The sequence below is a fragment of the Amphiprion ocellaris genome, chromosome 15 (assembly GCF_022539595.1).
Source record: "Amphiprion ocellaris isolate individual 3 ecotype Okinawa chromosome 15, ASM2253959v1, whole genome shotgun sequence".
Lineage (NCBI taxonomy): Eukaryota > Metazoa > Chordata > Actinopteri > Pomacentridae > Amphiprion > Amphiprion ocellaris.
The window spans coordinates 22,013,049-22,039,746 of NC_072780.1; the positions used below are offsets into that span (position 1 = coordinate 22,013,049).

A 26,698-nucleotide genomic window follows, 5' to 3' on the forward strand; every position below is an offset into this window, starting at 1 on the left:
AGCTTGATGTAGTAATATTATCCAAGTTAATAGCATGACACTGTGGTTCTGTGGCTTTAGAAATCACTGACATACAATAAAAACAGCTCTTTAAATAAATATTTTATTTGAAAATAAATACATTTTCTTAAAATAGAATCAATAACATTACAAAAGCTTTGGGGGAAGTAAGAAGGGAGGAGGAGGGTGGATGGGGAGGGTGGGGGTTACCCAAATGAATGATGTGTAATTTGGAACAAGGAGTACAATCTCACACGTTTATCTACCATCGTAAGACAAGTTCCCACAAAGTGTTGTACTGTACATTCTCAGCTGCTTTGTGGGAAAGTGGTGGCATCCGTCACGCTTGCTTTAACATGCAGTCTACTTGGTCTTAAAGCTTCAGGCCCTGCACCCAAAAACATCAGTATACTGTATCTACACACTTGTTTGTAAAAATGTAGGATATAATCTCTTGTCAACACATCAAAATCAGTCACTGATTTACATTTACATCTGACAATGTTTTTTTTCAAAAGTACCTTAAATGTGTCTAGATCAACTTCACCTCTAGTCTACAGTACAAAGATACAACACACAAGAAGGCTGCGCTTATTGATATAGCATAATCAGAGGCCACTGTCTCACTAAGGCCAGAAGTTTTTCCATTTTAACTGTGAGGTTGTGAGTTTGTCTGGCTGCAGTTTTGCCAGGCAGAAAGTGAAACAGAGCAGGAAGTTGCGCTGGCACTTTTTCTGCCTTTACAACAGCGTTTCAATGCCCATTGTTTGACTCGAGAGCGTGGAGATGGCAGATCTCCAGAGAGAGACAAGGACAGCAGCACAGTTGTATTGGAACAGATTAACACAGTGCACCAGCATGGCCCTGAGCCCTCTGACAACTCCACAAATAGCAATACAAGTGCAGGAACTTCTCACTCAACTGGCCTGCAGCAGCAAAGCAGCAACCTTGACAAAAACTTAATTACCAACTGCACTAAAAAAAAAAAAAAAGAAGAAAAAAAAAGAAAGTAAGCGTCATAGAACATGTCCGTTTTATAATTATTGAGTCACTGGAGAATGTGCAAGCCGACCTCAATTAAGACAAGCGTGTGAGAACATGTAATTTAAATCTAATCAGTAGAAAAGCAGCAGAGTAAGCTAATCTATGGCGAAAACAACAACTTTGCTGCTCGCTCGCTTTTCCAGCCGAATGAAATCAATGCCACAGGTAGTGGCAGATTTAAATAATGATTAAACTAAGTGCTGCCAGGGAGTGCTGTGTCCACACATTGTGTCCACATGCCAAAGTCTATCTCCCCACACAGCCTTCTGTCAGCTTCAGCACACCAGGGCGATGGTTTTAGGTAGGAGGATGCCATTTGGTGGGGATTTAAATGCCTCACTGCACAGACATACACAAATAACACAGATGCAAAGTCGGCAATCACACACTTTTTTTTTCTTTTTTAAACAATTCTGATTTAGAAAAGAAAAATAAAATAATAAAAAAATCACACCTCCACTCTAGACCAGTGTCTGATAGCTTTTTTCCTTGACTTGTCTTGAGTCTTGCAACAAGCCACCTTTATGCTCTTTCTTATTCTTGCACTTCTATAAAGCAGTAACCCAGGATTTGCTTGCAATGATCACATGATGTCTGACATGGAGCAGTGAGACTTACAATAAAAGCTTTGTTTAAGCTATGTGCTACTTTGCCAGTGATTCAGTCGCAGTTAATTTGCAGGTATCAGATGTGAAACATTTAATGATAGCAGATTTTATCAGTCAGGCAAATGACACTGAAAGCTAAATAATGGATGTGGCACACTTCACCCAAACTGTCTAAGATAAACCCATCATGTCACCCAGGAATGCCACACAACTTCACTCTCCTGCTCTTCAAAGTAATGTCATCTTTTGTAGGAAGTTGGTTTTGAAGAGCCAGCCTTCAATATGCACAAAAAACATTCTCTACTCCCTAAATCCCTTCATCCTTGTATAAACAAATTCAAAGGGCTTGCTTTTATAAATTTGTAAGATTTCTGCTACTAGTTGAAGGTGTCATCAGAGATAAAATACATTTAGAGATGCCACAGAATCTAGCAGATGCAGATGGACAGTCTTTTCAGGTCGCCTTCCCCCATTGTGTTTGTTAAATTTACAAATATCCAAAAGCCTTGGCACTGTAGGCACATGTGCTGTGGGCCAGATGGGTACAGACAGAGCCCGCTGCATCAGGATGCCTCAATTTGGCCAAAGGCGACAGATCTTACTGGCACCAGCTCAAAGAAGAGAAACCTGGCGCTTTTTCTGCATTTTCGCTCATTACAATTCTTCATCAACTCGCAGGCAGGTCAGTGTGAAGGCGTACTAGACTCTGTCATATACACAGACACAGAAACACCCAAACAGAACAGAGAGATTGTCTCCTCTCGCTGTGCTACTGTGGCCACTCAGTCATTCTTTGGGGTGTCCAGTCCAAACAAGCCAAACCAGCTACTTGCTGCTTCGCTCAACAGCTAACCGTGCTTGGCTGCTGTTTGCACACAAAGTCCGATATGAAGTCAAACTCGTTCTGTCCCAGGAAGAGCTCAGGCAGCTCCTGAACACGATCCAAACCAAACTCCAGCACCAGTGAAGTAAGAACCTCTTCATCGATCAGATCCATGTCCATGCCGTTTAGGCCCAAAGGACCACCGATGTGCTGCATGCTCGAAAGCTGGGCCGGGCCAACTCGGTACTGAGCGCCGTTGGGTAGGTGGTGGCCGTTGGCCGAGCTCAGTGGGTGTCCATGGTACTGAGTGTTGAGTTTCTGCAGGTGCATGCTTGCCATGAGCTGCTGGGAAGTGAGGTTACCAGGAAGGTACTGCTGCGGATGACCACCCTGCTGCTGCTGCTGCTGCTGCTGTTGTTGCGGGTGCATGTGGTGGTGATGCTGCTGCTGTGGGCCCTGACCGTTGTACATCATGTTCCCAGACATCATTTGGTGGTGGTGGTTGGCCATGGGAGCTCCGTTCACGGGGCCTCCCATGCCTCCTGGTCCCACCATGCCCTGCCTCTGTCTCATGGCAGCCTCCATGTTGTTCTGAGGGTTCCTGCCGTAGTGCATCACCTGGCCATTGGGCAGACTGCGCAGGCCGGGCTGCCCGTTGTGCTGTGGAGGTCCATTCATGCCCATCCTGAAGCCGTGGGTCATAGGCATCATCATGTGTTCAGCCATGGCTGCTTGGTCACCCTAATAAACATATTTGTAGACATATAACCAACATTAGACTTTTAATACAACCTATAGTAATAACAAAATGAATATAGTAAAGGGGCACTCCACCACTTTACATATAAAGTTAACCTTTTACTGATTACAAAGAGGGCTACTCAAGCTGTAACAACAGCTACACAAGACATTTTAAGGTTTGGTGGAGCTTTCTAAAGTTTTAATACATGATTTCTCTGGCAGAAAGTTAGAAGTGACAGAATGCCTTATTTTTCCCCTCACACAGTGCAAAGACTCCATGTGGGTCCTTGGCAGCACTGTGTATGTGCACCTCATTCATATCTATGTTAGCCGCTGTATGGTGAAATAAATGTGCTGATTATCTATCATTCACTAAAACAGCAAACACAGACAGAAGTGTGCCCATAGTGGAGAAGCAAGACCTGACGTTCAGTGGTCAGTATTGGTGACTTTCTTCAATGGAAAGTAGCTGACGTTTGTCCATAAAGTTGCTAAATTTATTGCTAGGCTCATTTTTGAAACTGCAAGATGGCTAATGCTAAGTATCCAATTTTTACTAAAGTAGCCTTTCCATGCACGTTTGAACGAGTCCATTTTAGACATAACTAAAAAACAAAAACTTTGACAAATCCAATTAATTTGGTATATCACCCATTCTGACCCCGGTGAAGTCATCAGGGTTATCTCAGCATGGACATGAAACAACGGACAAAAAGTTCACATTACAATCTGTAGGTGTTGGGTTTGAGAAATGCAGCAGTTTGGGTCAATTCATGCTCTCCGCATACTAACAAGGGTCTGCGAAATGTGCATTTTTTTCATTCCACCAATGTCTGATAGAGTCTATGTGGACCATTCTATGGACATCCATGTGCTGGCCAAAATTGGAGGCTGTCAGTACTACAAGCATGGTGACTACACAAGTGCCATCAAACCAAATGTTGCTTTAAACAAATACTTGTTGTCAGGAGAAACTGTACGAGACATTAACTGTAACGGTAAATTACAATGGCATAGCAGTGTTGTAACTGAAGTAGTTGCTGCCAGGTTTTAGAGGTATTTTGGTCGGCACATGCTTTACGTCAACAGTGCCCCAACACAGTAGGAAGTTCTTCAGAAATTCTACGCTGTGCCCAATGTGTCCGCAATCACATTGACACTGTGCTACAGTCTCATGAAAAACTGCTATATTATCAAAAAAGGGCAAAGCTACAACCAGATCTATGTATTTTTCTCTGTTAAATATGAGAGACAATGCAACCATCTGATGCTACCTATTGCATGTATAACTACAACTGTACACTTCGAAAGACTGCATGAGTCACGTGGAAATCATGAAATAGCCTTAAGAGGTAATGGGAAGGTCCTGATTCCATGTTCAAGTCATACTGGAGTTGTCAACATCCAAGTCATAACTAGGACTATGATCATTTACAATGTATCTACATGCAGAGAAAAGGCATCACATAACACAGACATCTCACATCAAACAGTGTTTGTTGTTGGTGTTGAAAATAATTACACTACTGTTCAAAAGTTTGCGATCACCAAGGCAATTTCATGCTTTCCATGACTCACACTTTTATTTATGTGCTAAGACAATTGCAAAAGGGTTTTCTAATTGTCAATTAGTCTTTCAACACCATTAGTTAACATAATGTAGCATTAGAACACAGGAGTGATGGTTGCTGGAAATGGGCCTCTGTACCCCTATGGAGATATTCCATTAAAAATCAGCCATTTCCAGCTAGAATAGTCATTTACCATATTAACAATGTCTAGACTGGATTTCTGATTAATTTTATGTTATCTTCATTGAAAAAAACTGCTTTTCTTTCAAAAATAAGGACATTTCTAAGTGACCCCAAACATTTGAACAGTAGTGTAAATAGTGAAACTTGACCGATACAGCGCTGCATTAAACACGTAGTTGCTAAGACAAAGTTGCTACACTTTGTTCAAATGACACAAACCAATTATTACTGATATCTTGATAGCTATCATTCGCTTTTTTCTATATCCTTCTGTGTATATTTCTTGATTAAGGTAGCAGCACAAGAAAACAGGCAGCTACACATGATGACAACACAACAAAAGCACCTCTGTGAGGTTGTATTGTGGGAAATGTAGGATTCGTATTTTTGCCAAAAAGTCAACTTATCTCAGTCTCTTTGGTGTCATTTAAGACCATTCTTAAATTTATTTTACTAAATTGCAATACTAAGCAATATGAGCGTCCCTTTAAAACAAACAAAACTGAAAACATGTTCATTCCAATGTGAAAACCCCTCTCCTTTTCCTCCACAGTTTCCTAATTTGAATGCTTCCAGTCACGGAATTATTGTGAGGGAGGAAAAAAAAAACTCCAAAATTACCCCATCAGTGAATTACCACTGGATATCTCTCTGACGAGGGAGGGCAGCAGTACCCTTGCAGCCAAAAGGACGCAGAGGAATGCTTCTCCAGACCACACACACCTATTTCCCCCCATTATCAACACACAACCACACAACACACTGCCTCTGCCTTCACAGGCGTTACAAAAGATCTCGCATCGAGATCACCTCCCCGTGCCAAACTGACCCTGATCTTGGCGAATCTGTCATTTTTGCAGCGTGATTGGCTTGTTAAATTGGATGAGACTGTTGCCTCTAAATGGGATGATCAGGAAAACAGAGCGAGCCATGAAACGACTGTGGCTAAACAAACACAATTTCAGGCTTCCGAGTAGCACAAAACCAACCGTGCTGCTGCTCCTGTCTGCTTGTGGCCATTCAGCCCTTTCAGTGCTGATAAAACAGGACACGTTCCTCAATAGCCCAAATCCTTACAGTCCTGTGCTCCTGTGTTACCTAATTACAGCCTGTCTGTCTGTCTGTCTGTCTGTCAGTCTGTGGAGCTTCAATGCGGATCTGGATTATCATTCGGCCAAATTACACTTTGTAAATAGACAGTCTGAGGAAGGACTGCCTCATAATTGCTGCTCTTAGTACACACGCATGAAAGCTCTTTTTTCTCTATCATCGGTTTATTTATACTATTCGATGCCATCAAACCTCATTAAATAGCAGATAAACACACTGACAAGGTGGACCAGGAGTGAATCCGTCGCATGTAAACACATCCAGGCCGCCTGCTTTTATCATTTCACCAGAAATAAGAAAATAGTCTCCGGGACAAAGGGGGAAGTGCTGCCTCTCTACCTGTTTTAAGAGTAACGGAAGACGACACCTACCCGATGTATTAATGTGGAATCCGTTCGGAGAAGTTGGATTGGTGCCGGGCTCGTTCCTCCAGCTGATGCTCCGGCTACATGCAGCCCTGCGGCGGATTCAAACTCTGCGGCGTCTCGGTAGTCAGAGGAGTTTGTTTTCTGGGTCAACTCGGGGATTATATACATCTATAAAGCACACAGCGAGAGAGAGAGAGATAGGGAGAGGAGGAGCCACCGTCCTCTCCGTCTCCTTTGTTGCCATTGGTCCTCCCCCTTAATCACTGTGCAAAGAAACATTCACTAACTACCTCCAGTGATCCAGCGGAGCAGCAGAGACCTGCTCAGCCGCGCTGCGTCCTGCCTTCATTACCCTCACACTATTATTAGTCATGATCCTCACTCTCTGTTTAAAGAGCAGCGGGAAGGGTTTTTCAGGCTGAAGGCACCAGCACAAGCACTTCAAGCTGCTGAGAAAATTCATTTGCTCGAGGTGTTTTACACAATTGTCCAGTAGTAGATCTACAGGGTGTCCCTAACATCTGGAAACTAAAGAATTGGTCAAATTCTGCCATGATATGCTTTAGTAATAGATTCAAACCCTAACCCTTTATTTCGATATGTCCATCCTTCACATCCACTAAGAAGAAATACCAGTACTATAATTTTTTAGCCTCTATAGATTAAATATGGCTTTGTTGAAAGAAGAAAGAGTTGAACTGGTACTTCTCAGTGGAGGTGGAGGATGGACATATTGAAAGATAGGGTTAGGGTTAGGGAAGTGATTTTTTTGGGCTAGCATAAATTTTAGAACAATGAACAATTGTTTAGTTTTGGCAGGTACATTTGGTCATCCAGACCAGGGTTTGTCCATGACACTGCCCATTTCTTTAAACTTTTTAACCACCTTTGCCACCACGGAAAAGCCAAATGGAGTCTTCCTTGGATTACGTGCATTAAATTCATCTGCTATGTTTCGATATGTCCACTGAGAAGTACCAGTTCAGTATATAGCAAAGTGTATTATGGTGAAATAATAATAACAATAAACTTCAATTATAGTGCGCTATTCTTAAACAGAGTGTATGAAGAGCTTTACAGAGAGTAAACCAGACTAATAATTGCCAACAAAGAAAAGTCTAAGAATGAAAGAATAGAAACAAGAACACAGCAAAACAAAATAAAGACATTAAGTTTACATTAATATCTGCAAAAATAAGACACACTACGTCCACACAAAAATGTTATCATTCCCAGATTTTTAAACCTAAACAACCTCAATGTTTTAGCAATGTGTCAGAAATAATCTCTGTCCCTGCCAACACCTGAAAACGTATCACGTGACTATTCACTACGCTGGGCACGTGTGTGTGCAGAGGGTGAGTTGCTTAGTTGTAAAACATTACACAGAACTAAAACAGCAATGGCAAGTAGTGCCTTGTGGACACACACTTGAACAGCTGCCGACACCACATGATGTGTAGTTGTTGCTATTATACTACTGTTCTAGTCCACAGGACTCCTCTTGGAGGACTCTGTCCCATAAATGCACAGTGTGTCGTATCTACATATTCTGTGCATGCACATTACTGTCGAGCCTGTGCATTATTACCCTGTGGCATAGTCACCTGCACAAACATAAAACTGAGTGTGTACTGGGGAGATCCACGAGGACACTTATGAACTTATGAAAAAATGTATGTGATGTGAATCCTTGTATACATATGGACAGAAAGTATAACAGTCTTTAGAGACCACATATTTCTTTGCTTGGAAAGACAACAAGGTGGATCGATTGCTATCACTAAGTAACACAGGCGGATGCCTTTGCTCTCTTCTGGCAAAGAGTAAGATGAAAGAGGCATGACGAGTTAGAGAACAACATGTACCAATTGATATGACCCAATCATGAAGCGAACGTGGGCTGTGTCATCATTTCCAACAGTCTTAATGTTTGCCCACAAGGTTTCACCTGAGGGGTGGGCTGACACATGTAGCGTTTAACGGTCTGTGCTATGATTATATGATAATTGATACTTTAAAATCAACCTTAAACCTACTTAGACCACAGTGCAGAGATTCTAGGATGAGTACGATGTGCAGTGAGGTATCAAGGTTTACTGTGGATATTAATAGCTTCTTCTAGTCATGGCAGATTTCCTAAATTAAGTCAGACTGGATAAGAAGCTATCTACAGAAGAGACAACAAATAGTTAAATTGGGTGATGTTTGTTCAGCAGGTTTGGACATAGTTTGCGGTGTCCCCCAAGTATCAGTGTTGGGCCCTAAATTATTTATTTTGTATATAAATGATATTTGCAAGGTGTCACAGATTCTGAAAATAGTATTGTTTGCTGATGACATGAACCTTTTCTGTTCAGGAGAGAATTTAAATGAATTACTGGAAAAAGTCACTAAAGAAATGAATAAACTGAAAATATGGTTTGACAGAAATATAACTCAACTTAAAACAAAAATAATTTTATTTGGAAATTGCAGAATTAATGAACAAGTACAAATAGAGATAGATGAGGTGCAAATTGAAAGGGTTCATGAAGTTAAATTCCTTGGGGTGATAATAGATGAGCAAATCAGTTGGAAACCACATATGAAACACATACAATCTAAACTCTCAAGAAGTATTTCAGTTTTAAATAAAGCAACATATATTTTTGACCGTAATCCACGACACATCTTATACTGTGCCGCTGTCTTACCATATTTCAATGACTGTGTAGAGATCTGGGGTAATAATTACAGGAGTTCAATTTACACATTAACTATTCTTCAAAAAAGGCAGTACAGGTTATTCACAATGTTGGCCATCGGGATCACACTCACTCACTCTTTATACAGTCAAAACTATAAAAATTTACAGATATAGTCAAATTCCAAACTGCACCACTCATGTTCAAAGCTAAAAAGTAGCGTTTGGCCACAAAATTTACAGAGATTGGTTAGGGATCGAGAAGAGGGATATCATTTACGAGAAGAATACAACTTCAAAATAAACAAAATCCGTACAAACAGAAAAAGATTCTGTATTTCATTCTGTGGGGTAAAACTCTGGAACAGTTTGGGTGAGGAGACAAACTAATGCCCAAACATGCAACAGTTTAAAATTAAATACAAAGATAATGTTTTCACAGAATACAGGGATGAAGTGGGGGTGTGACAATCACTGGGTATGCACAGGTTACTGTTTATAATTACTGATTCCTTCAATAACTAGTTTTCTTTATTCATGCTTTCTGTTGTGTTTTGCTGTTGTTAGGTCCCTTTGTATGAATGTAAATGGACATATTGGTGTATATTTATTCTAAATCATGTACACTATTATTGTTATTATTGTTATGATGATGATGATGATGATGATTATTATTATTATTATTTTTTTTTTTTTAACTGTTTATGAGTGGTAGCATTTTGAAGAAGCAGAATGAATGGATTTGCAATCATTATGTAAGGAGAAGGGGTGGGATTAGATAAGCTTTGACTTCTTCCCACTCCTTTTTGAGCAACTTATTCATTGTCTTTTCTTGCTTTTTTCTTTTTATGTTGAAATGTTCAAAATAAACTTTCAAAAACAAAACAAACAAGACAAACTGCCCCTTCTGGCCACTGCACATGGCAAGTTTTCCCTAGGCACCCGATAACTAACCAGAAGCCTTGAAGTTAAAGAGCTGATTTCTGATTTGACAGCCACAGTTTTGATAACTTCATGTACATGTACAGCACATGTTAGTAAAGTCAGTTACTTGAACTTAAGGAATAAATGATGGACACAGTCATTTGATCCACTGTTAATCTAAAAATAATTACTGGGGCAGCTTTGTCACGATAACCCCAGTGTATAAAGTAGAAATGCAATGTGACTGTACTTGTATGCCAATTACTATAAAATGAACAACCATGTGGACTGGAAGAAACAACTGCCAATAAACACAATCAATGCAGAAATTACACACCCTTCAGAAATGATCAGGCAAAAACCACTCTGTTGTATATAAATGTTATTCTTAGGAAGCAGTGTTGCACAAGCCCAGTAGCAGCCAAAGCCAAAACATGATGACACATCTTAATTCCCTCCATATGAAACTTCACCCTGACAGAACAGTAACATGGGAAAAACCTAACTTTACCCCAAAAGAAATCCTGGTTATATCCTGGTGATTTTTATAGAAATTACGATGTGCAACAACACAACCCAGGTGATGTAATATAAAGATAGCAGTATATTACATCATATTTTCTATGGAACCTCATATTTTTGCATGACACACGACCAAACACCCTATCTTTCATTACACCAAGGAGTATGTTTCTTATCTAATTAGTAACAAGCTGCAACCCTGTGGGCTGTGTAATGACACCAACACATGCATGCCAAAAACTGCAGTTCCTCAAATGTCCACTCAAAGTTGGATTCAAAAGTGAGTCAATCCCCATAGAACCCCATGTTAAAATGTCTGACTTTACACCAGAAATTAACGTTTACAGCCTACAATTTTTGGTTTCTGTAGTTTCCCTATTCATGTCAACTGTACAGGGCTGAATTTTCATAAAACGCACCTATTTATTTTTGTTAAGACTTAAAGTTGATCATAATTAAGGACATAGCTGCTTTGAGTTACAGGTGAGTACTGTCACAAGACAGTCCATGACTCGGAGACAGAAATTTCCGAGTGACATCAGTCAGTGATTGGTACCAATATTGCTGCCATATTCTTTTGTTGCCAGATTAGTTCATGTTCTGTGGTACACTTCAAAACATTTGAAAGCAAAAATACATTCTTGGGATGCCCTGGCAGCTCAAATGGTTGAGCGGATGACCCATAAACAGGATGCAGTGGTCATGGGTTTGAATCCAGCTATGACTCTTTGCTGCAGGTTCTTCTCCCCGTGTTTCCCATCTGTCTCTCAAAAAAATAAACTTTAAAAGATAACATTCCTGCACCATTGCTCAGCACTGTATACTCAGTAATTCGCTCCTACATCCCTAGTTATTCAGGTGTGATGAGTAACTGATGGTGGCTGACACAATGTTAGCAAAGTTTAGAAAGATCTTACACTGTACTCGACACCGCTAGCCATCGCTATGTTTTCATACACTGTAGCTACTTGTAGCTATGTACACTACCATTCAAAAGTTTGGGGTCACCCAGACAATTTCATGTTTTCCATGAAAACTCACACTTTTATTCATGTGCTAACATAATTGCTCAAGGGTTTTCTAATCATCAATGAGCCTTTCAGCACCATTAGCTAACACAATGTAGCATTAGAACACAGGAGTGATGGTTGCTGGAAATGTTCCTCTGTACCCCTATGGAGATATTCCATTAAAAATCAGCTATTTCCAGCTAGAATAGTCATTTACCACATTAACAATGTCTAGACTGTATTTCTGATTCATTTGATGTTCTCGTCATTAAGAAAAATGGTTTTCTTTCAAAAATAAGGACATTTGTAAGTGACACCAAACATTTGAACAGTAGCGTATACTTGAAGAAAATGTTTTGCAACGTTATGAAAATGTTTTTTAATAAAGCAAACGACGATTTCTGTCATACAGTTAATAGACACAAGCGTTATTATTTCTTTATTTTTGCAACATTTCAAAAGTTCACTTAACATTTGTGTGACAGTTATATGGAAACACAGCTACTGATAAAATGTAATTGCTGACCCCTCATAAATTTGTCAGTGTGTGTGCACATTTCCATATTTCCAATTTCCACATAATGCTCTGACTACACTAGATATTTTCGGATGTACTATGTTTTTAATTTGCTGTTCCAAAGTTTGTTGATTGTTGAATGTAGAATACCTTTGTTTTCTGTGTTTTTTTTTCACATGGTATGCTCTGATGAAACTGCTCCAACAATGGCGCCCATGTGGTAAAGTGCAGTGGTCCAGTAATTATGCTCCTAAAAGCATTCCCTGATTATGAGTGGCTCTTGCCTGGTTATCATTCGAAACATTTGCATAAAGTTGAGCCTTGGAGGGCACCTCTAAATCATTGCAGCAGACTGCAGCACCAGGTCCCATTCACAATAAGGAGCTACCTGTTGCCACTCCAGCTTTTAAGTGCATGGGCAATATGCGAATGGCCCATTACTCATTTTTCTTTTTTCTTTTTTTTTTACCTTCTTGGGGTAATGTCCCATTCACATCATATTAGCATTACCATAATTCTCACTTTTTATATGTAAAATTTGTTCACATTTGCATCCAAATTGTAGTTTTAACCATGAAAATCAGATTCCTCTGAAAATTATAAATATCTACACTGCATAAAAAAGCAAGATACCCTGAAATGCCAGACACATGTTCACTGAAGACATTTGCTTTTTCAATATGACCAAATTCATTGTAAATTATGATCCACTGCAGTGCACACAATATAATCTGACATCATAGAATGACAATATGTGGGTGTTGTTTTTTCCACACCCAAGCTAAGGTTTATAGCTGCCCATATTCCAAGTTACCCATATTAAATATATTAAATGGACGTAAGACATTTCAGCTGAACCCAAGTAAACACACAAGCTAATTAGCACTGTACAATTCCTCTTCCATTGCTGTGATGCCTAAAGAATGAAATAATAAAACATGTCGCAGCAAATCTATTTAAGTAGCTCCTATTGCATAAACAAATGTGAAAACAGCCACGATCTTCTTATTTATCATAAATGTCATAAACAGACTGTCTAATGAATACGGCACACATACGGCTCAATGAATCCAGCGGCAGTTTTCCTCGCCGTAGGGCAGAAACACATTTTACTTTACCTAAGAGGCAATTTATTCCAGTGACCTTTTTACAAATCTGTTTGGCGGTGCTCTCTCCCCTCCCTCTCTCTGGATGAGGGCAAGTTGCAGAGCTGCAGCTGAAGCAGTGGTCTGTTGTGATTACCTCATGTGTGGCTCCGTGCTACTGCTGACCAAAGTTACCTCTTGCAAAAGCTGCATTAATCATGTTGTGACAATACATAAAGCCCTGATTGGAATAAGCATAAAAAGGACAGGCAGTCAGTGTGAATGGACCTGGGTGATGGGGGGGGCATGGGGGCGGGAAGAACAGGGAACAAGAAGCAACGAGTAATATGAAACCTGCACGTATACAGCTTGAGGTGGTGGGTGGGTTGGAGGGGATGAGCAGGACTGATGGAAATAAAGAGGGCCATAAAGGCTGAGAGAAAGTGGATCCATGGTGCTGTTGTCTTTGTTCTTGCAGTTGCACGTAAGCAAATTAGATGCAATCCAGCCTCCTACCTTTGCATAGAAACTGCGGTCATTACATAATGTTGCGCATCATCCAAAGACAAAATAATACTCTCCCGATGGGCTGACTCAAGTCTGCAAAAGATTAGTATGTTGGATCACTGAGTCATGGTATAGATGGGACTCAGGCTACATGAGCAATGATCAATAACAACGAGTAGCTGTTTCATTGGGTAACTGTCAGAACACATTTCCTGTCTCACTCTGACCAGCAAGTCCTTCTCAGAGAAGCAGACATGGTCAAATAAGCAGAGCAGTCTGAAGGGTTGTCACATTATTACACACAGCCATGTCTAACAGCACTTGACAATGTTCAACAAAGCAACACAGAGATGAGTGATTGAGTGATGCGTTGTCCTTTGGTATTCCATCATAACCCTGAATCGTTATACAAAAGCCAGGCACTGTGTTTTCTTTATATTAACCTTAATCTGAAACCTGCAGCAGTGAAAGACACCTCTTCAGATCAGCTACTTAAGTCAAAGTTACACTGCTAATAAACATAGTCAATGGTAAACTTCTTTGTGGTACGCGTCACTAAGCAACTTTCATTCGAATGAGGGAGGCTCCATTTTGTAATATCTATCCAGTTCTTCTTCATACATCCATTTATAGCCAGCTTTGGAGGTAACACCCACCACTAGTGGCCAGATTTTTATTTATTCAAAATGTCAGTTTCTCAAATACATCTGCTCTTACTGAAGTCAGAATCCAATCAGAGCACTGCCTGGCCAAAAAAAAAAAGTCGCCGCTTGAATTTAACTAAGCAAATAGGTAAGAACTTTCCATTGGATAATTACTGCAGTGATGAATATTTTTCAGCTGGCAACAACTTATTTAACCCTAGCTGACCAACAACTCAGCTTCTCATTTCTTAAACAACCGTGTCGGAAGACATATCCTGTAGTCGTGGAGAGGATGTTAATCTGTTTCAGAAGCATCAAATTAATGGCTTGTATCAAGCAAATAAAACAACCAAGGAGATTTCTGAAACTACTAAAATTAGGTCAAGAACCATCCAATGCATTATTAAAACCTGAAGGATGCTGCAGAACCATCATCTTCAAGGAACAAATGTGGTCAGAACAAATTCTTAGATGATGGTAGGAAATCAGCAGTAGAAATCAAAAGTTTTAATAGTGAAAGTAAGAGCATTTCCACATGCACAATTGAAAGGAACTCAAAGGATTGGGACTCAACAGCTGTGTAATTCTAAGAAAACCACTCACCAGCAAATCTAATAAGAAAAAAAGGCTTCAATTTGCTAGGTAGCATAAAGATTGGACTCTGAAGCAATGAAAGAAGGTCATGTGGGCTGATGAGTCCAGATTTAACCTGTTTCAAAGTGATGGATGCATCAGGGTAAGAAGAGATGTGGATGAAGTGATGCATTCATCGTGGCTAGTGCCTACAAGCCCATGGGGGTTAAGGTTATGATCTGGGGTTGGTCAGGTTCAGCACCGTTATATTCCCAAAGAATCAGCTGACGACGTGAATATACTGAATGACCAGGTCTTTCCATCGATTGCGTTTTTTCTTCCCTGATGGCATGGGCAGGTTCCAAGATGACAATGCCAGGTTTCATGGGGCTCACATTGTGAATGAGTGGTTCAGGGAGTATGAGACGTCATTTTCCAAAGTCCAGACCTCAGCCCCACTGAGGGTCTTTGGATGTGCTGGGGAAGACTTTGCGCAGCGGTCCGGCTCTCCTATCATCAATATAAGATCTTGGCAGAACATTGATGCAACTCTGGACAGAAATAAACACTGTGACATTGCAGAAGCTTATGGAAATGATGCCACGGTGAACGTGTGTCATTCTCAGAGCTAAAGGCGGTCCAACAAAATATTAAAGTGTGCAACTTTTTTTTTTTGAACGGGCAGTGTATATGATGCCAACAACTCAGTGAACAAACTTGGCAAGCTAAGATATAGATAGCTAGCTGTGGCCATGTGTAAATGAAATGATGTGGTTTGATGGAGGAGTAAATAAGGACTTTAGAGCAAACTGAAGTCTGAACATTTGAGCTACAGGTGGTATTTTCATATACGTTGACCTTACTTTTTTGAAGTTTGACCATGTGCAACATAGACATCTGACATTTCAACAGTATATAAATGTTTAGCATGAAGGCTAAAAACAGCGGAGAAGCAGTTGCCCTGCCTCTGTCCAGTCACAAATGTAATAAAAAACTTCAAGAATCTTGGGTAGAAATCTATAGGACAATTGTGTGACATGAAAGAGTGTGGATGTACTACACATAGCCTGCCAATTTTATGTTTTGTAAGCTGAACTGGGAAACATCCAGCCAATTGTGTTGTTGCACTGATGTAAGCACAGTATAACTTATGAAAAACATTTTTAAACTTTATTTTGGGGCAAAATCAACAAACGCTTAAAGTGATTTTTTTCTTTCTTTTTTTTCATTAGACTGGTGATTCTATACATGCACATTTGATGTCCCAGTGACCATTGAAACTGCAGGTATGGCTCTCTCTCCCGATTCAGGAGCTGGTGTTTTTAGCACTAAATACTTGCTTGAGGCGATACAAAGATAGCTGGAATTGGTGAGTTTCAGGGGTAGGTGGCTTGTGTTACTTTTTACTGTTTCCATTCCATTCTTGTTGCCAAGTTCACTGTCTACAGGCTATGGCTTTGTATTTAACAGACTAAGTTAATCAATACTTTACTAAAAATATGATCTATAACAAGTAAATTCTTTATTTATTCATTAACTCATTCAGCGGACAAATTTACATTTATGTAAGTGTAAATTTTTGATGGCAACATGTACTTACAAAGCATTAAAAGTACACTTTATGCCCTTTACTGTTAATATCAACATTATTGATGAAATAACACAGAAGCAGTTCTCATGTGATTGATGTCGAAAAGCTGTTTTCCACTGCTGAAACTTTGTAGTTTTACAGCAGTCCGAACCTTTGATACCCCAGTAGTCTGATTCACCAGACTGGCCATTGGCCTCTCCTGCGCTTGACTTATCTATATTTCCTGTTTTCAAAATCCCCTTCACTATGGTTAAACAACAACAACCTCCAGGCAGCAACCTGCAACACTAAAAATTCAAATTTGCAGTAAGGCAGTCCTGCAAATTATTAGGACTATTTTTTTTTTCTTGGTGAATTCGCCATTTTAATGGCAATATTTTCCTTCCTGGAGGAAATAGTGGTATCAGTTTTGACATATACACCACCGTTCAAAGGCTTGGGGTCACCCACACAATTTCATGTTTTCCATGAAAACTCACATTTTTATTCATGTGCTAACATAATTGCACAAGGGTTTTCTAATCATCAATTAGCATTTCAACACGATTAGCTAACACAATGTAGCATTAGAACACAGGAGTGATGGTTGCTGGAAATGTTCCTCTGTACCCCTATGGAGATATTCCATTAAAAATCAGCTGTTTCCAGCTAGAATAGTCATTTACCACATTAACAATGTCTGGACTGTATTTCTGATCCATTTAATGTTATTTTCAATGAAAAAAATTGCTTTTCTTTCTAAAATATGGGCATTTCTAAGTGACCCCAAACTTTCCAGTAGTGTAACTTTATCCAACTAAGTTAATTCATTATAATATATGAAGTCATCATATGTTTTGTGCATAAAATGTCAGTCTAAAAATAAAAGTTACTATAACTGTTAAAAATCGAATGAAGTATGGAGGACAATAATTTCCTGTGGAATGTAGAAGAACATAGGAAGTGAAAAGGAAATCTTCAAGTGCCTTAAGATGGTACAATACTTGACTAAAGGTACTGCATTCCATCACCCTGAAAACCCGGAACCCTGAAAATCCACAAACGCAGCTGTATTTGTCAGAATAAACAACATAAGCCTGACCAAAGCTATGTACTTTTCAGTGCTGACAACAACAGTTCTAAATAGATGGAGGAGGCTATGGCTGCTCATCAAAACACACAGCATCTTCCCAAAGAAACAAAACACAATGGTCAAGTGAATGAAGCATTAGAAAGAAGCTGGAAGTCTGGCTGACTTTCGGGGCCCAAAAATAGGACACATTCCTCTGCAGCAGAGGGTGTGTGTGCGTGTCAACAGGAATACATACCAAGCTCCTGCTGAGGGGGCTTGACTCTATCCACACAGCGAGGCAGGCCAAAACAAAAGGACTGACTGGTGTGAGCTGGCTCTAGAGCAGGATGGAAGTGGGTTGATTTCAATCTTGCTGCAACGAACGAGATATGATGTCTTAAACACACAGGATAAGCCAAATTTTCCCTTCTAGTTGCAACAATGCAATGGAGAAAGATAATATATACATGAATAATATCATAGTAATTCACATGCCAACTTTTGCGTCAATAAAGACCAAATACAGCTGTTGTTATACAGGCGATAAAGAGTTTAATCATTTAATCATTACTTTTTTGTGCATGTTTGACAAAAAATTCTTTATCTGAAAACATGTGTGCTGAGTGCTTGAATCCAAGATATGTTTTGAAGGTACAGACAACAAAACTGTGGTAACAATTTCAACAACCTTCTCTAACAAAATTTACAAGAGACACTATTGTAAAATGACCTTTCTTTGCCAAGGCAAGGTGTTCTAAGGCATAAAAAGGCAACATTGCTATGCAGAGGAGTTTAAAAACAGGTTTTCCTTCAAAAGTATTACAAGCAGGATAAATATGAAGCAAAAACACATTTCAAGGTACTTTTATTGAAAATGTTCACCACGGCATGCTAAAAGAAGAAAAGCACCCAGAGAGCGCAGTATTCTGCCAAGGCTCAGTCGTTGTATCATTTCCAACGGCTGAAATTTTGAAAACATTCGTGGCAGAAATCACAGCAACATAGAATGTCACCATTTAATATAGAAGTACTCACAAACAAAATAACCTTGTGCTGAGCACAGGCATGTTATGCAATTTAATCAACTGTTCCTTGTATGATTTCTGACAGATAAGTCCCGATAAGTCTGCAGTGGTCAATTTGTAGTAGGATCACAATCATGTGATCGTCAACAGGCAGCTGACATCGTGTTCACTTGTTGTCATAGTTACAGTGATGCTGTGACTATAAGCTGCATCACTGCCAAAATATAATCACTTGGTCCTTGTGTCATTTCTGACCTTCCCTGGAAATTTAATCCAAATCCATTAGTCTGTTTTTGAGTAATGTTGCTAACAGATAAACAGATGGACAAATGTACGCCGAACGTCACGTAACTCCTTGCCAGAGTAACAACAGAAGAGTCATAAAGTTACCAAATTGACTTGCCTACCAACTAGCCTGTTTCTATGACATGCTTTTAGCACTTCTGAAGTATCCCATTAGATAAAGTCAATAAATGACAAAATCTGAAAAAAGTTTCCCAATTTTTCAAGAAAATTTATTTGCGCTTTCTTGAGGTCATTTCATACTTTTTCAACAGTCTGTATGCTACACATGACTGAGTTTGCAACACTAGAAACAAAAAACAATTGTTTGCCAACTGCTGAAACTCCTTGAAGAAGAATAAGCCAACAAAACTTTGGCTATCAGAGAAAGGAGAGAGCTCAAGAGAGTTGTAATTCTTTCATGTCAGCTGATATTATGCTGTTTGGAGACAAGGACAACAAAAGGAAACAGAAACGGCTGATCAGTTAAATGTTTGCTCTGTCAGAACTTATTCAAAAATGTTCTCAAAAAACACTTCAATCGAGCATAATAACTTTATGGCAAAAATTTTTGGACATTTCCATTAACGTTTTCAGACACATTATAACTACATGGGTAGTGAGTAGACACAGCGCAAAATTTCCCAGACCATCAATTTTTTGAGGCTGTACCTGGGCACTGCAGTGCTTTGAATCAACATGTTTTTTTATTTCATAGGTATTATGCTATCCAGTGCCAAATTCTTATTTTAACGGGTTAATAGTGCTAATCAGTATTCAATACAGCATACTGTTGATGCTTTGTAGGTCTTTGGTCATGAAATATTGGAAGAATCGAAATTCTAACGTGGTGCTGGTGCTATGATAAAAGTAAAAGGATCATTAAAGACATTACACTTCATTTCACTCTGCCTAAACATATCAGTGTAATGCTGGCAGTAGGGAAAGCCAGAAGACGACCAAAGTCAATTGGGATCATCCTCTGGGGCTCGTGCTTGTTATCTTCGGGGCAATCCCTCCATATACACTACCGGTCAAAAGTTTGGGGTCACTTAGAAATGTCCTTGCTGATTTTTAATGGAATATCTCCATAGGGGTACAGAGGAACATTTCCAGCAACCATCACTCCTGTGTTCTAATGCTACATTGTGTTAGCTAATCATGTTGAAAGGCTAATTAATGATTAGAAAACCCTTGTGCAATTACGTTAGCACATGAATAAAAGTGTGAGTTTTCATGGAGAACATGAAATTGCCTGGGTGACCCCAAACTTTTGAACGGTAGTGTATCTTAGGCTGCTCCAGGTTCATCAACCAGCCCACATTGTCATCCATAGAGATACTCCATTACAATGGCTCAGAATTAAACTAAACAAATATTTTAACTGAAACTGCAACTTGTTGAAAGTATTTTTAAATTCACTTTTTCAAACATTTTTCCTTTTTTCTGTGATTTTGTGTTTCCGCAGTTGGGAAAGCATCTTAATAGAATGAAACATATTTTAAAATTGGTCAGGTTTGGGGCTTCTTCTATAGCAAGATGTAATTTCAAACTACATTAAAAACACCACAGTGGGCAAAACTGGCAATATTAGCATTATATCTGTCGAACTAAAGTGTTCACTTCCGTGTTGCGTGTCTAACAATAGCAGGGGCCTCTTCTTTTCTTTCCTTTTTTTCTCTTGTACTACAGCGAGTAGGGAGGGGTGTCCCACCTGCTGCTCCAGGTAGTAGAAACAAGAGCATATGTTGTTTTATTAGTCTGTGTTTGAGTGTGTGCAACCACGTCTTTCATGCATTTGTGCTCGAGGTGCTGTTTCTCCACTAATGTCTGTGTTTGCATGGGGGGAAGGGGCCTTGCTCTCGGATTCCTAGGTCTCTTGGTGTGGGCTGTGTTGTGCTCCAGCAGTTCCATTTGGCCAGCATCATCCCCTTTCCCCACCCCCTCCAACCCCCATCAGGCAACCTTTACAAGTCCTGCCTGCCAGGATCAGGTCTGATCCTGTTAACTCTTTGCTTGTTATCTCCGGACACTCTGAAGCTGCAGATAAACATGAGAAGGTTGGAGCTAATATAAGCGACTGGGAGGAACACAGTATAACTGAACACAAAGCTGCAACAGGAAAGTGATGTAATAATGGTTTTTCTCTTATATGACTTCCTTTTTCAGAGAGCGAGACACCCTGAGAAATCTCCATCTCAAGCTTTTTTTGTATATGATGCTGTTACATAATTCTCATATTTATGGTTAATTAACTTTGATTTTCTTCATTCTGAATTCTCTTGCAGTTGCAGGTCTCATTCAAAATGATGTAAACTCTTGTAAAGGGTCAGTTAACTTAAAATTTTCTCATTTGCCTCTGTAGTGTTATCTGCTTAGTGCTTTCAAAGTTGAATAAATGTCTCTAAATTCAAGCTGTGATGAATTTTCAGTAGTGTATCTTAAGCAAATTTTCTATAGCCTTTGTGAGAGGCACTTTTAAAGCCAGTCTTGCTTGGGATGTGGTTTAATAATTAAGAGCTCTGAATTCAGGTTAAGATGTTAAATACCTCAGCAGATGGATAGCAAGACCTTGTAGAACGTTGATGCCTTCTAGTTGCCAGTGATGTCCAGCCAACTTTTTCATGTGAGACAATAAGGAATGTGATAATTGTCTGCAGTATTAAATCAAAGACCACCGTAGAGGACAGCATTAAGGGTTTTAAGGGTGGTCTGAAGAGCATGACCATACAAGATATCTCCAATATCCAGAGTGGACTGCCTGGTGGACTGTTTTTTCTGCTCTCACAGGAGAAGCAAGTGCCACGATTTGAATCTTTAATTTTTGAGAGGGAGCTTTGTTGGACTGTTTGTTGTGGCACTAAAATTCCTATAAATGCTGGGTTATACCAATTGGCAGTATGTATCAAATTCGGAACGGCAATGGTTCATGCTCTTAGTTCTTAGTTTTTCAAGCTTCAGATTAAACTGAGAGTTTTTGCAGGTCATCGAAAGCAAATCAGGACAAGACTTTGTTTGCACTGCTAGTGGCAATGAAGATGGTATCATCAAAATGATTATAATTTATAAAAAGAGTAAAAGCAGTGAATCTAAAATTAAACCTTGAGGAACACCTTTAACATTATTCTTACTGGTATTATTTGGGGACATTTGTAACCTTCAGTAACCACAGAAGGTATGCAAGAGGCTATGTAGGGAAGTCTATGAAACTTCTATTTTCTGTGAGCTGGAATTTATAAAGACTATATGTTTATCTACTGCATCTGTATGGAACATATCCTCCATTGAAAACTTAGAAAGTCCCAAAGTATAATTGTCCATAGTGTCCACAGCCGCCCCTGTGTGCATCTGTAAGATAGACTAAGCAGGCTGTCTTAGAAAGAAATGATTGAACCCTGCTGCAAGTAGAATGTCATTTACAGACAGCAGCTTGTTTATTAATGTGTTGTCACCAACAAAAAAGCCTTTGACACACCATCTCTCCAATAATAAGTAACTGTTGGTGATGACCATTTTGTCTTGATTTTCGCAAGAATTTCTTTAACTGTAGAGCTGAGGCGCATGACAGTGAAGTGAGCATTAAATTCAACCCTGATATCAAAGCAATTTTTTATGCAGTGACGAGGCATTGTGTGGGTGTAGAAGAATACAGTTTTCAAAATGTTTCACTACTCAAAAGACAGAACATTTAAAGAAGTGAAACGTCAAAATGTGCAACAGGAAAGGATCTTATGTTGCAAACCGCATTTTGCCATTTGCAAATATGATGAAACAATGCAGTCTATTCCCGAAAAGCACATGCAATCATCAAATTGATGATTAGAGAAACATTAATTTCCCAGTTACGATTTCTATGTACATCTCTTAGTCATGTAGAAGGCTTTTTAGATGGACACAATAAAGACATCAGACAGGAAATGTAGCGGAAGGTGCATTGCATTGCCAAGAAATTTTTCCTGTGGGCTAAGAACCTTATAGCCTGAGAGGAACTGTACCTGAGATTCAACTGGCCAAACCAGGGTCTAAATAAGATTCTACAGAGATTATTTCACCACCAGTAAGTCCCTACACAGGTAGTACTTTCCCCAAATACAGGAATTTGACAAAGGTCCACCTTAAAATGTAATTCTTCCAAATGACAATATGTCAGAGAGAACTGACACCGCTTTTTGATACATCCGCTGTCTGACTTGCCTTATCTTTCCAGGGGTTTAGACCATGTTGGAAAGACAGATAATAAAGAGCTGTAAAAAAAAAAAAAAAAAAAACTACACCAGAGCAAGAGGTCAGATTGTAAAGACAGGCCTGTGCACACTTTAACTCACAGGTTAAGTTAGAATTACTGGACAGCTGTCCAGCCACTCACAGTCAATCAATCGAACTCAGAGAAAAGGGAAAGAGAGTCAGTTGAAGTAGCCAACATGTTTGTGACAAAAGGCCTTCTGAAGTCACTAAATAGGAGGTAAGAAACAATACTACATGGGGTTAAGTTGGGCTGGAGCCCACCAAAGCTAAAATCCGCCTCCTGATTGCCAAATTGTGGCCTGTCAGCTCGTCTGCTTCAATATCACAGCTTTCACAACTCACATTGCCTACAACTCTGAAAATCTGCTTTTAGATTCTGTCTTGAACTGAACAAACAAATGCAGAATGTCTCCTTCTCTTTGACTTTATTAAACAGCTTAGTATAACACAGCAGCAGGATCCATACGATCTGCAAACTGAGAGAGCTGCTGAGTGCAATTTATGCTGGTAGCTCAGCAGAGGAGGCTTCATTAATGATTTACATTTTCTGACGAGTTATTTTGCTTTTATGAAACTTTATGAACCTAAACACTACCGGTCAAAAGTTTGGGGTCACATAGAAACGTTTGTATTTTTGAAAGAAAAGGCTTTTTTGTCAATGAAGATAACATTAAATGAATCACAAATACAGTGTAGACATTGTTAATGTAGTAAATGACTATTCTAGCTGGAAACAGCTGATTTTTAATGGAATATCTCCATAGGGGTACAGAGGAACATTTCCAGCAACCATCACTCCTGTGTTCTAATGCTACATTGTGTTAGTTAATGGTGTTGAAAGGCTCATTGATGATTAGAAAACCCTTGTGCAATTATGTTAGCACATGAATAAAAGTGTGAGTTTTCATGGAAAACATGAAATTGCCTGGGTGACCCCAAACTTTTGATTGGTAGTGTATATTCAGCTAGCTTCAAACTTCAGTTTCCCCAGGACAATCACAATATTTATTCCTGATGTATTAGGTGGGTTTTTACAGGGTTTAGCAGCATGCTTTCAGTTGTGCTGATTTAATGCAAGCAGGGCACTTGTCAATTAACTTCAGTAAATATAAATAAGGCAATAGACTATGGTCAATAAAAACACAGTTTGTAATCCTGATGTTAGTTGGGTCAGTATAAAGATGTCAATTTAATGTATGACAGAAATGTCAGTGTTTACTGAAGATCGGTTAAATGTTGATAATAGTATCACACACAGTGGAACATATGATTATTTGTAAACATTCATTCACCTTTGTGTTCTTAGTAAAACCTCTGATTTCACTGAACCACCACAGACTAACCTGGCTTCTCATGTACCTGTAAACATACTGAATGTATAAGAGCCAGTTTGTACACATTTTGTGAGGTCATTTATGAATGTTGGAGAAGCCTTTTGCAAAATCTTGCAGAAATCCTGTGTGCTGCCTGCACATCAAGATGCCAGTAGGGCTTGTTTTGTGTAAATTTGGCAGTCCAAGCCCTCACAGTAGCTTCAAAAACACTGAAAGAAGTAGAACAACTGCCATACACCATACATGATACTGTCAACATGCATGACAGCCATCAAACGCAAAAGTGGAGATGGCACCACCAAACGTTATAGTTATGGAGTTAGGGCCGACGGCTAATGATGTGACTGTAACACCAGAGATGACAGTTTATCTCCAATGAGAAATCAAAACTGTACCTCTCCTGTCTCAGCTGTAACTGTAGTGCTACTGCTAAGAGGCAATTAGTTGTTTGTGAGGGAATAGTGAGCTGAGGCCCTGGACGACAGCACATAAAACCAGAAATTGTCCATTTTCATTTATTTTTGCATGTGGATCAAACATTTTGTGGTAATTATCGAAGGGAGAGTGGGTAGATTTTTGTACTTTGAGTGGAGTCATTCTCGCTGTTTTCCCCTGTGTCCCCCTTTAAGTTAAGCTAGGCTAATTGCCTTCTGACTTCAACTCTATATTTAACAGACAGGCATCAAAGTGGTTTCCAGCTTGTCATCTCAGTCTTATGCTGAAAGCAAATAGAGCATTTCATTTCCTACAATGTCTAACCATTTTTGAAAGGTTTTCCCAAACTCAAAGCTGTGCATTTAGTCCAAATGTAATCACACCATAGGTCCAACCTTAGCAGTTCAGAGCTGCTTTTGGAACAGTCCTGTGGGACATTTGGAAAATGACCTATTTTGTCATTTTGATGCGGAAGGGCTTGCTGAGAATGACCACATTCCTCCTGGCACCATTTTCACTTCTATCTGGAAAAATATGTTTTTAACTCAAATAACTGCCTGTGGCTCTGTTGACAATGCAAGGAAGGCCTTACTACTCACTGATTCTTTTGGATGACTATTCAAATCTATTCTAGGACACAACCCAAATCTGATACCAATATGAGCTGACAGCAAGGTCGAATAGACCTTGCTGTCAGCTCCAGAGTAAGAATAAAAGATGTCACGTTTGTTTTTGTACCTATACCAAGTTTCTCCTACACATTCAAAACAGAACATAACAAAACCTTTGGGTGAAAGAATCTACAAGTTTTGACTGATTTGAGACATCAGCACACATACCAATCATATTTGTCTAGCGTTTTTTTTTTTTTTTTTTTTGGATCACACTGGAATTGGTTTTGCTCCATGCTGCGGCTGGCTCTGCCAAACCGCCAAACTGTGACATGAACGATGATTAATTTATTGTCGTGGCAATGCTGTCAAACTCTAAATTCAGCTTTCAAATACAAGTAGAATGTCTCTGGATCCCATGGATTCTGCATTACATAATTATTTAAGTGAGACAGGAAGTGAAAAATGTGGCTGAACTTAGTCTTTTACATCTTAGATTTCAATGTATAAGACCTGTACAAAAGCCTGATCACACCAGAAAGATGTGATTGCTAAGCATTTATTCTTAGGAGTCCAGTGACACAGTAGCTTTGCTCATAGGGCTAGTTGGTGAATTCCTGGTGAGCTACCTGGCCAGCTGGCCAGTCTGCTGTTGTGTTTACTGCCCATATCATTTCATTCAGCATTGTATACCATTTCATCTTGTACAATGTTTTTGAAAAAAATTAAGTCTCTTTGAACTAATGAGTTTGCAAATGTTCGGTCGGCAACTTTTACACAGCAACTTCAAAATTACATTCCTTTAAAACTGTACTGCATTCTCATCTATGTTTTGAATGAAACATAATTTTGTTTTGAAATGGATTTCCTCACAAAAACATGAGACTGTGACGTAGTAGTAAAGGCTTCTGTTTTAAAATAGTCACAAAGTCCAGATAAGGAGGTTTGACGAGTGGATGGAGAGATAAGGCAGCAACAAGACCTCCACCAAAGAGACTAGGACCATGATTCAGGCTTCCGAAGTCCACATGTCCACAAGGATACGTGTAACATACATTTTTTAAGCCACTCTACGGATGTCTGCATGCAGTTAAAAATTTGTGCACACAGGGTCTATCTGCACTGCAAGAATGCTGACTGTGCATGCAACAAATAGTGCACCTTCATAATTCATCATCAAAAGAGCTGTGTTTGTTGTCACTGACTTT

The 26,698-nt window shown here is 39.4% G+C and overlaps 1 protein-coding gene across 1 annotated transcript; it reads right to left on the reverse strand.

The window, feature by feature from the left end:
• Positions 1-85: 85 nt before the first annotated feature.
• LOC111575783 (cbp/p300-interacting transactivator 3-like) lies at positions 86-6,688 on the reverse strand. The gene is made up of 2 exons (XM_023281118.3): positions 6,452-6,688; positions 86-3,216 (listed from the first exon to the last, which is right to left on the reverse strand). Exons 1-2 carry the CDS (start codon positions 6,614-6,616, stop codon positions 2,494-2,496), a joined length of 888 nt encoding a protein of 295 aa, XP_023136886.2. The 5' UTR covers positions 6,617-6,688; the 3' UTR covers positions 86-2,493.
• Between the last annotated feature and the right edge of the window lie 20,010 nt (positions 6,689-26,698).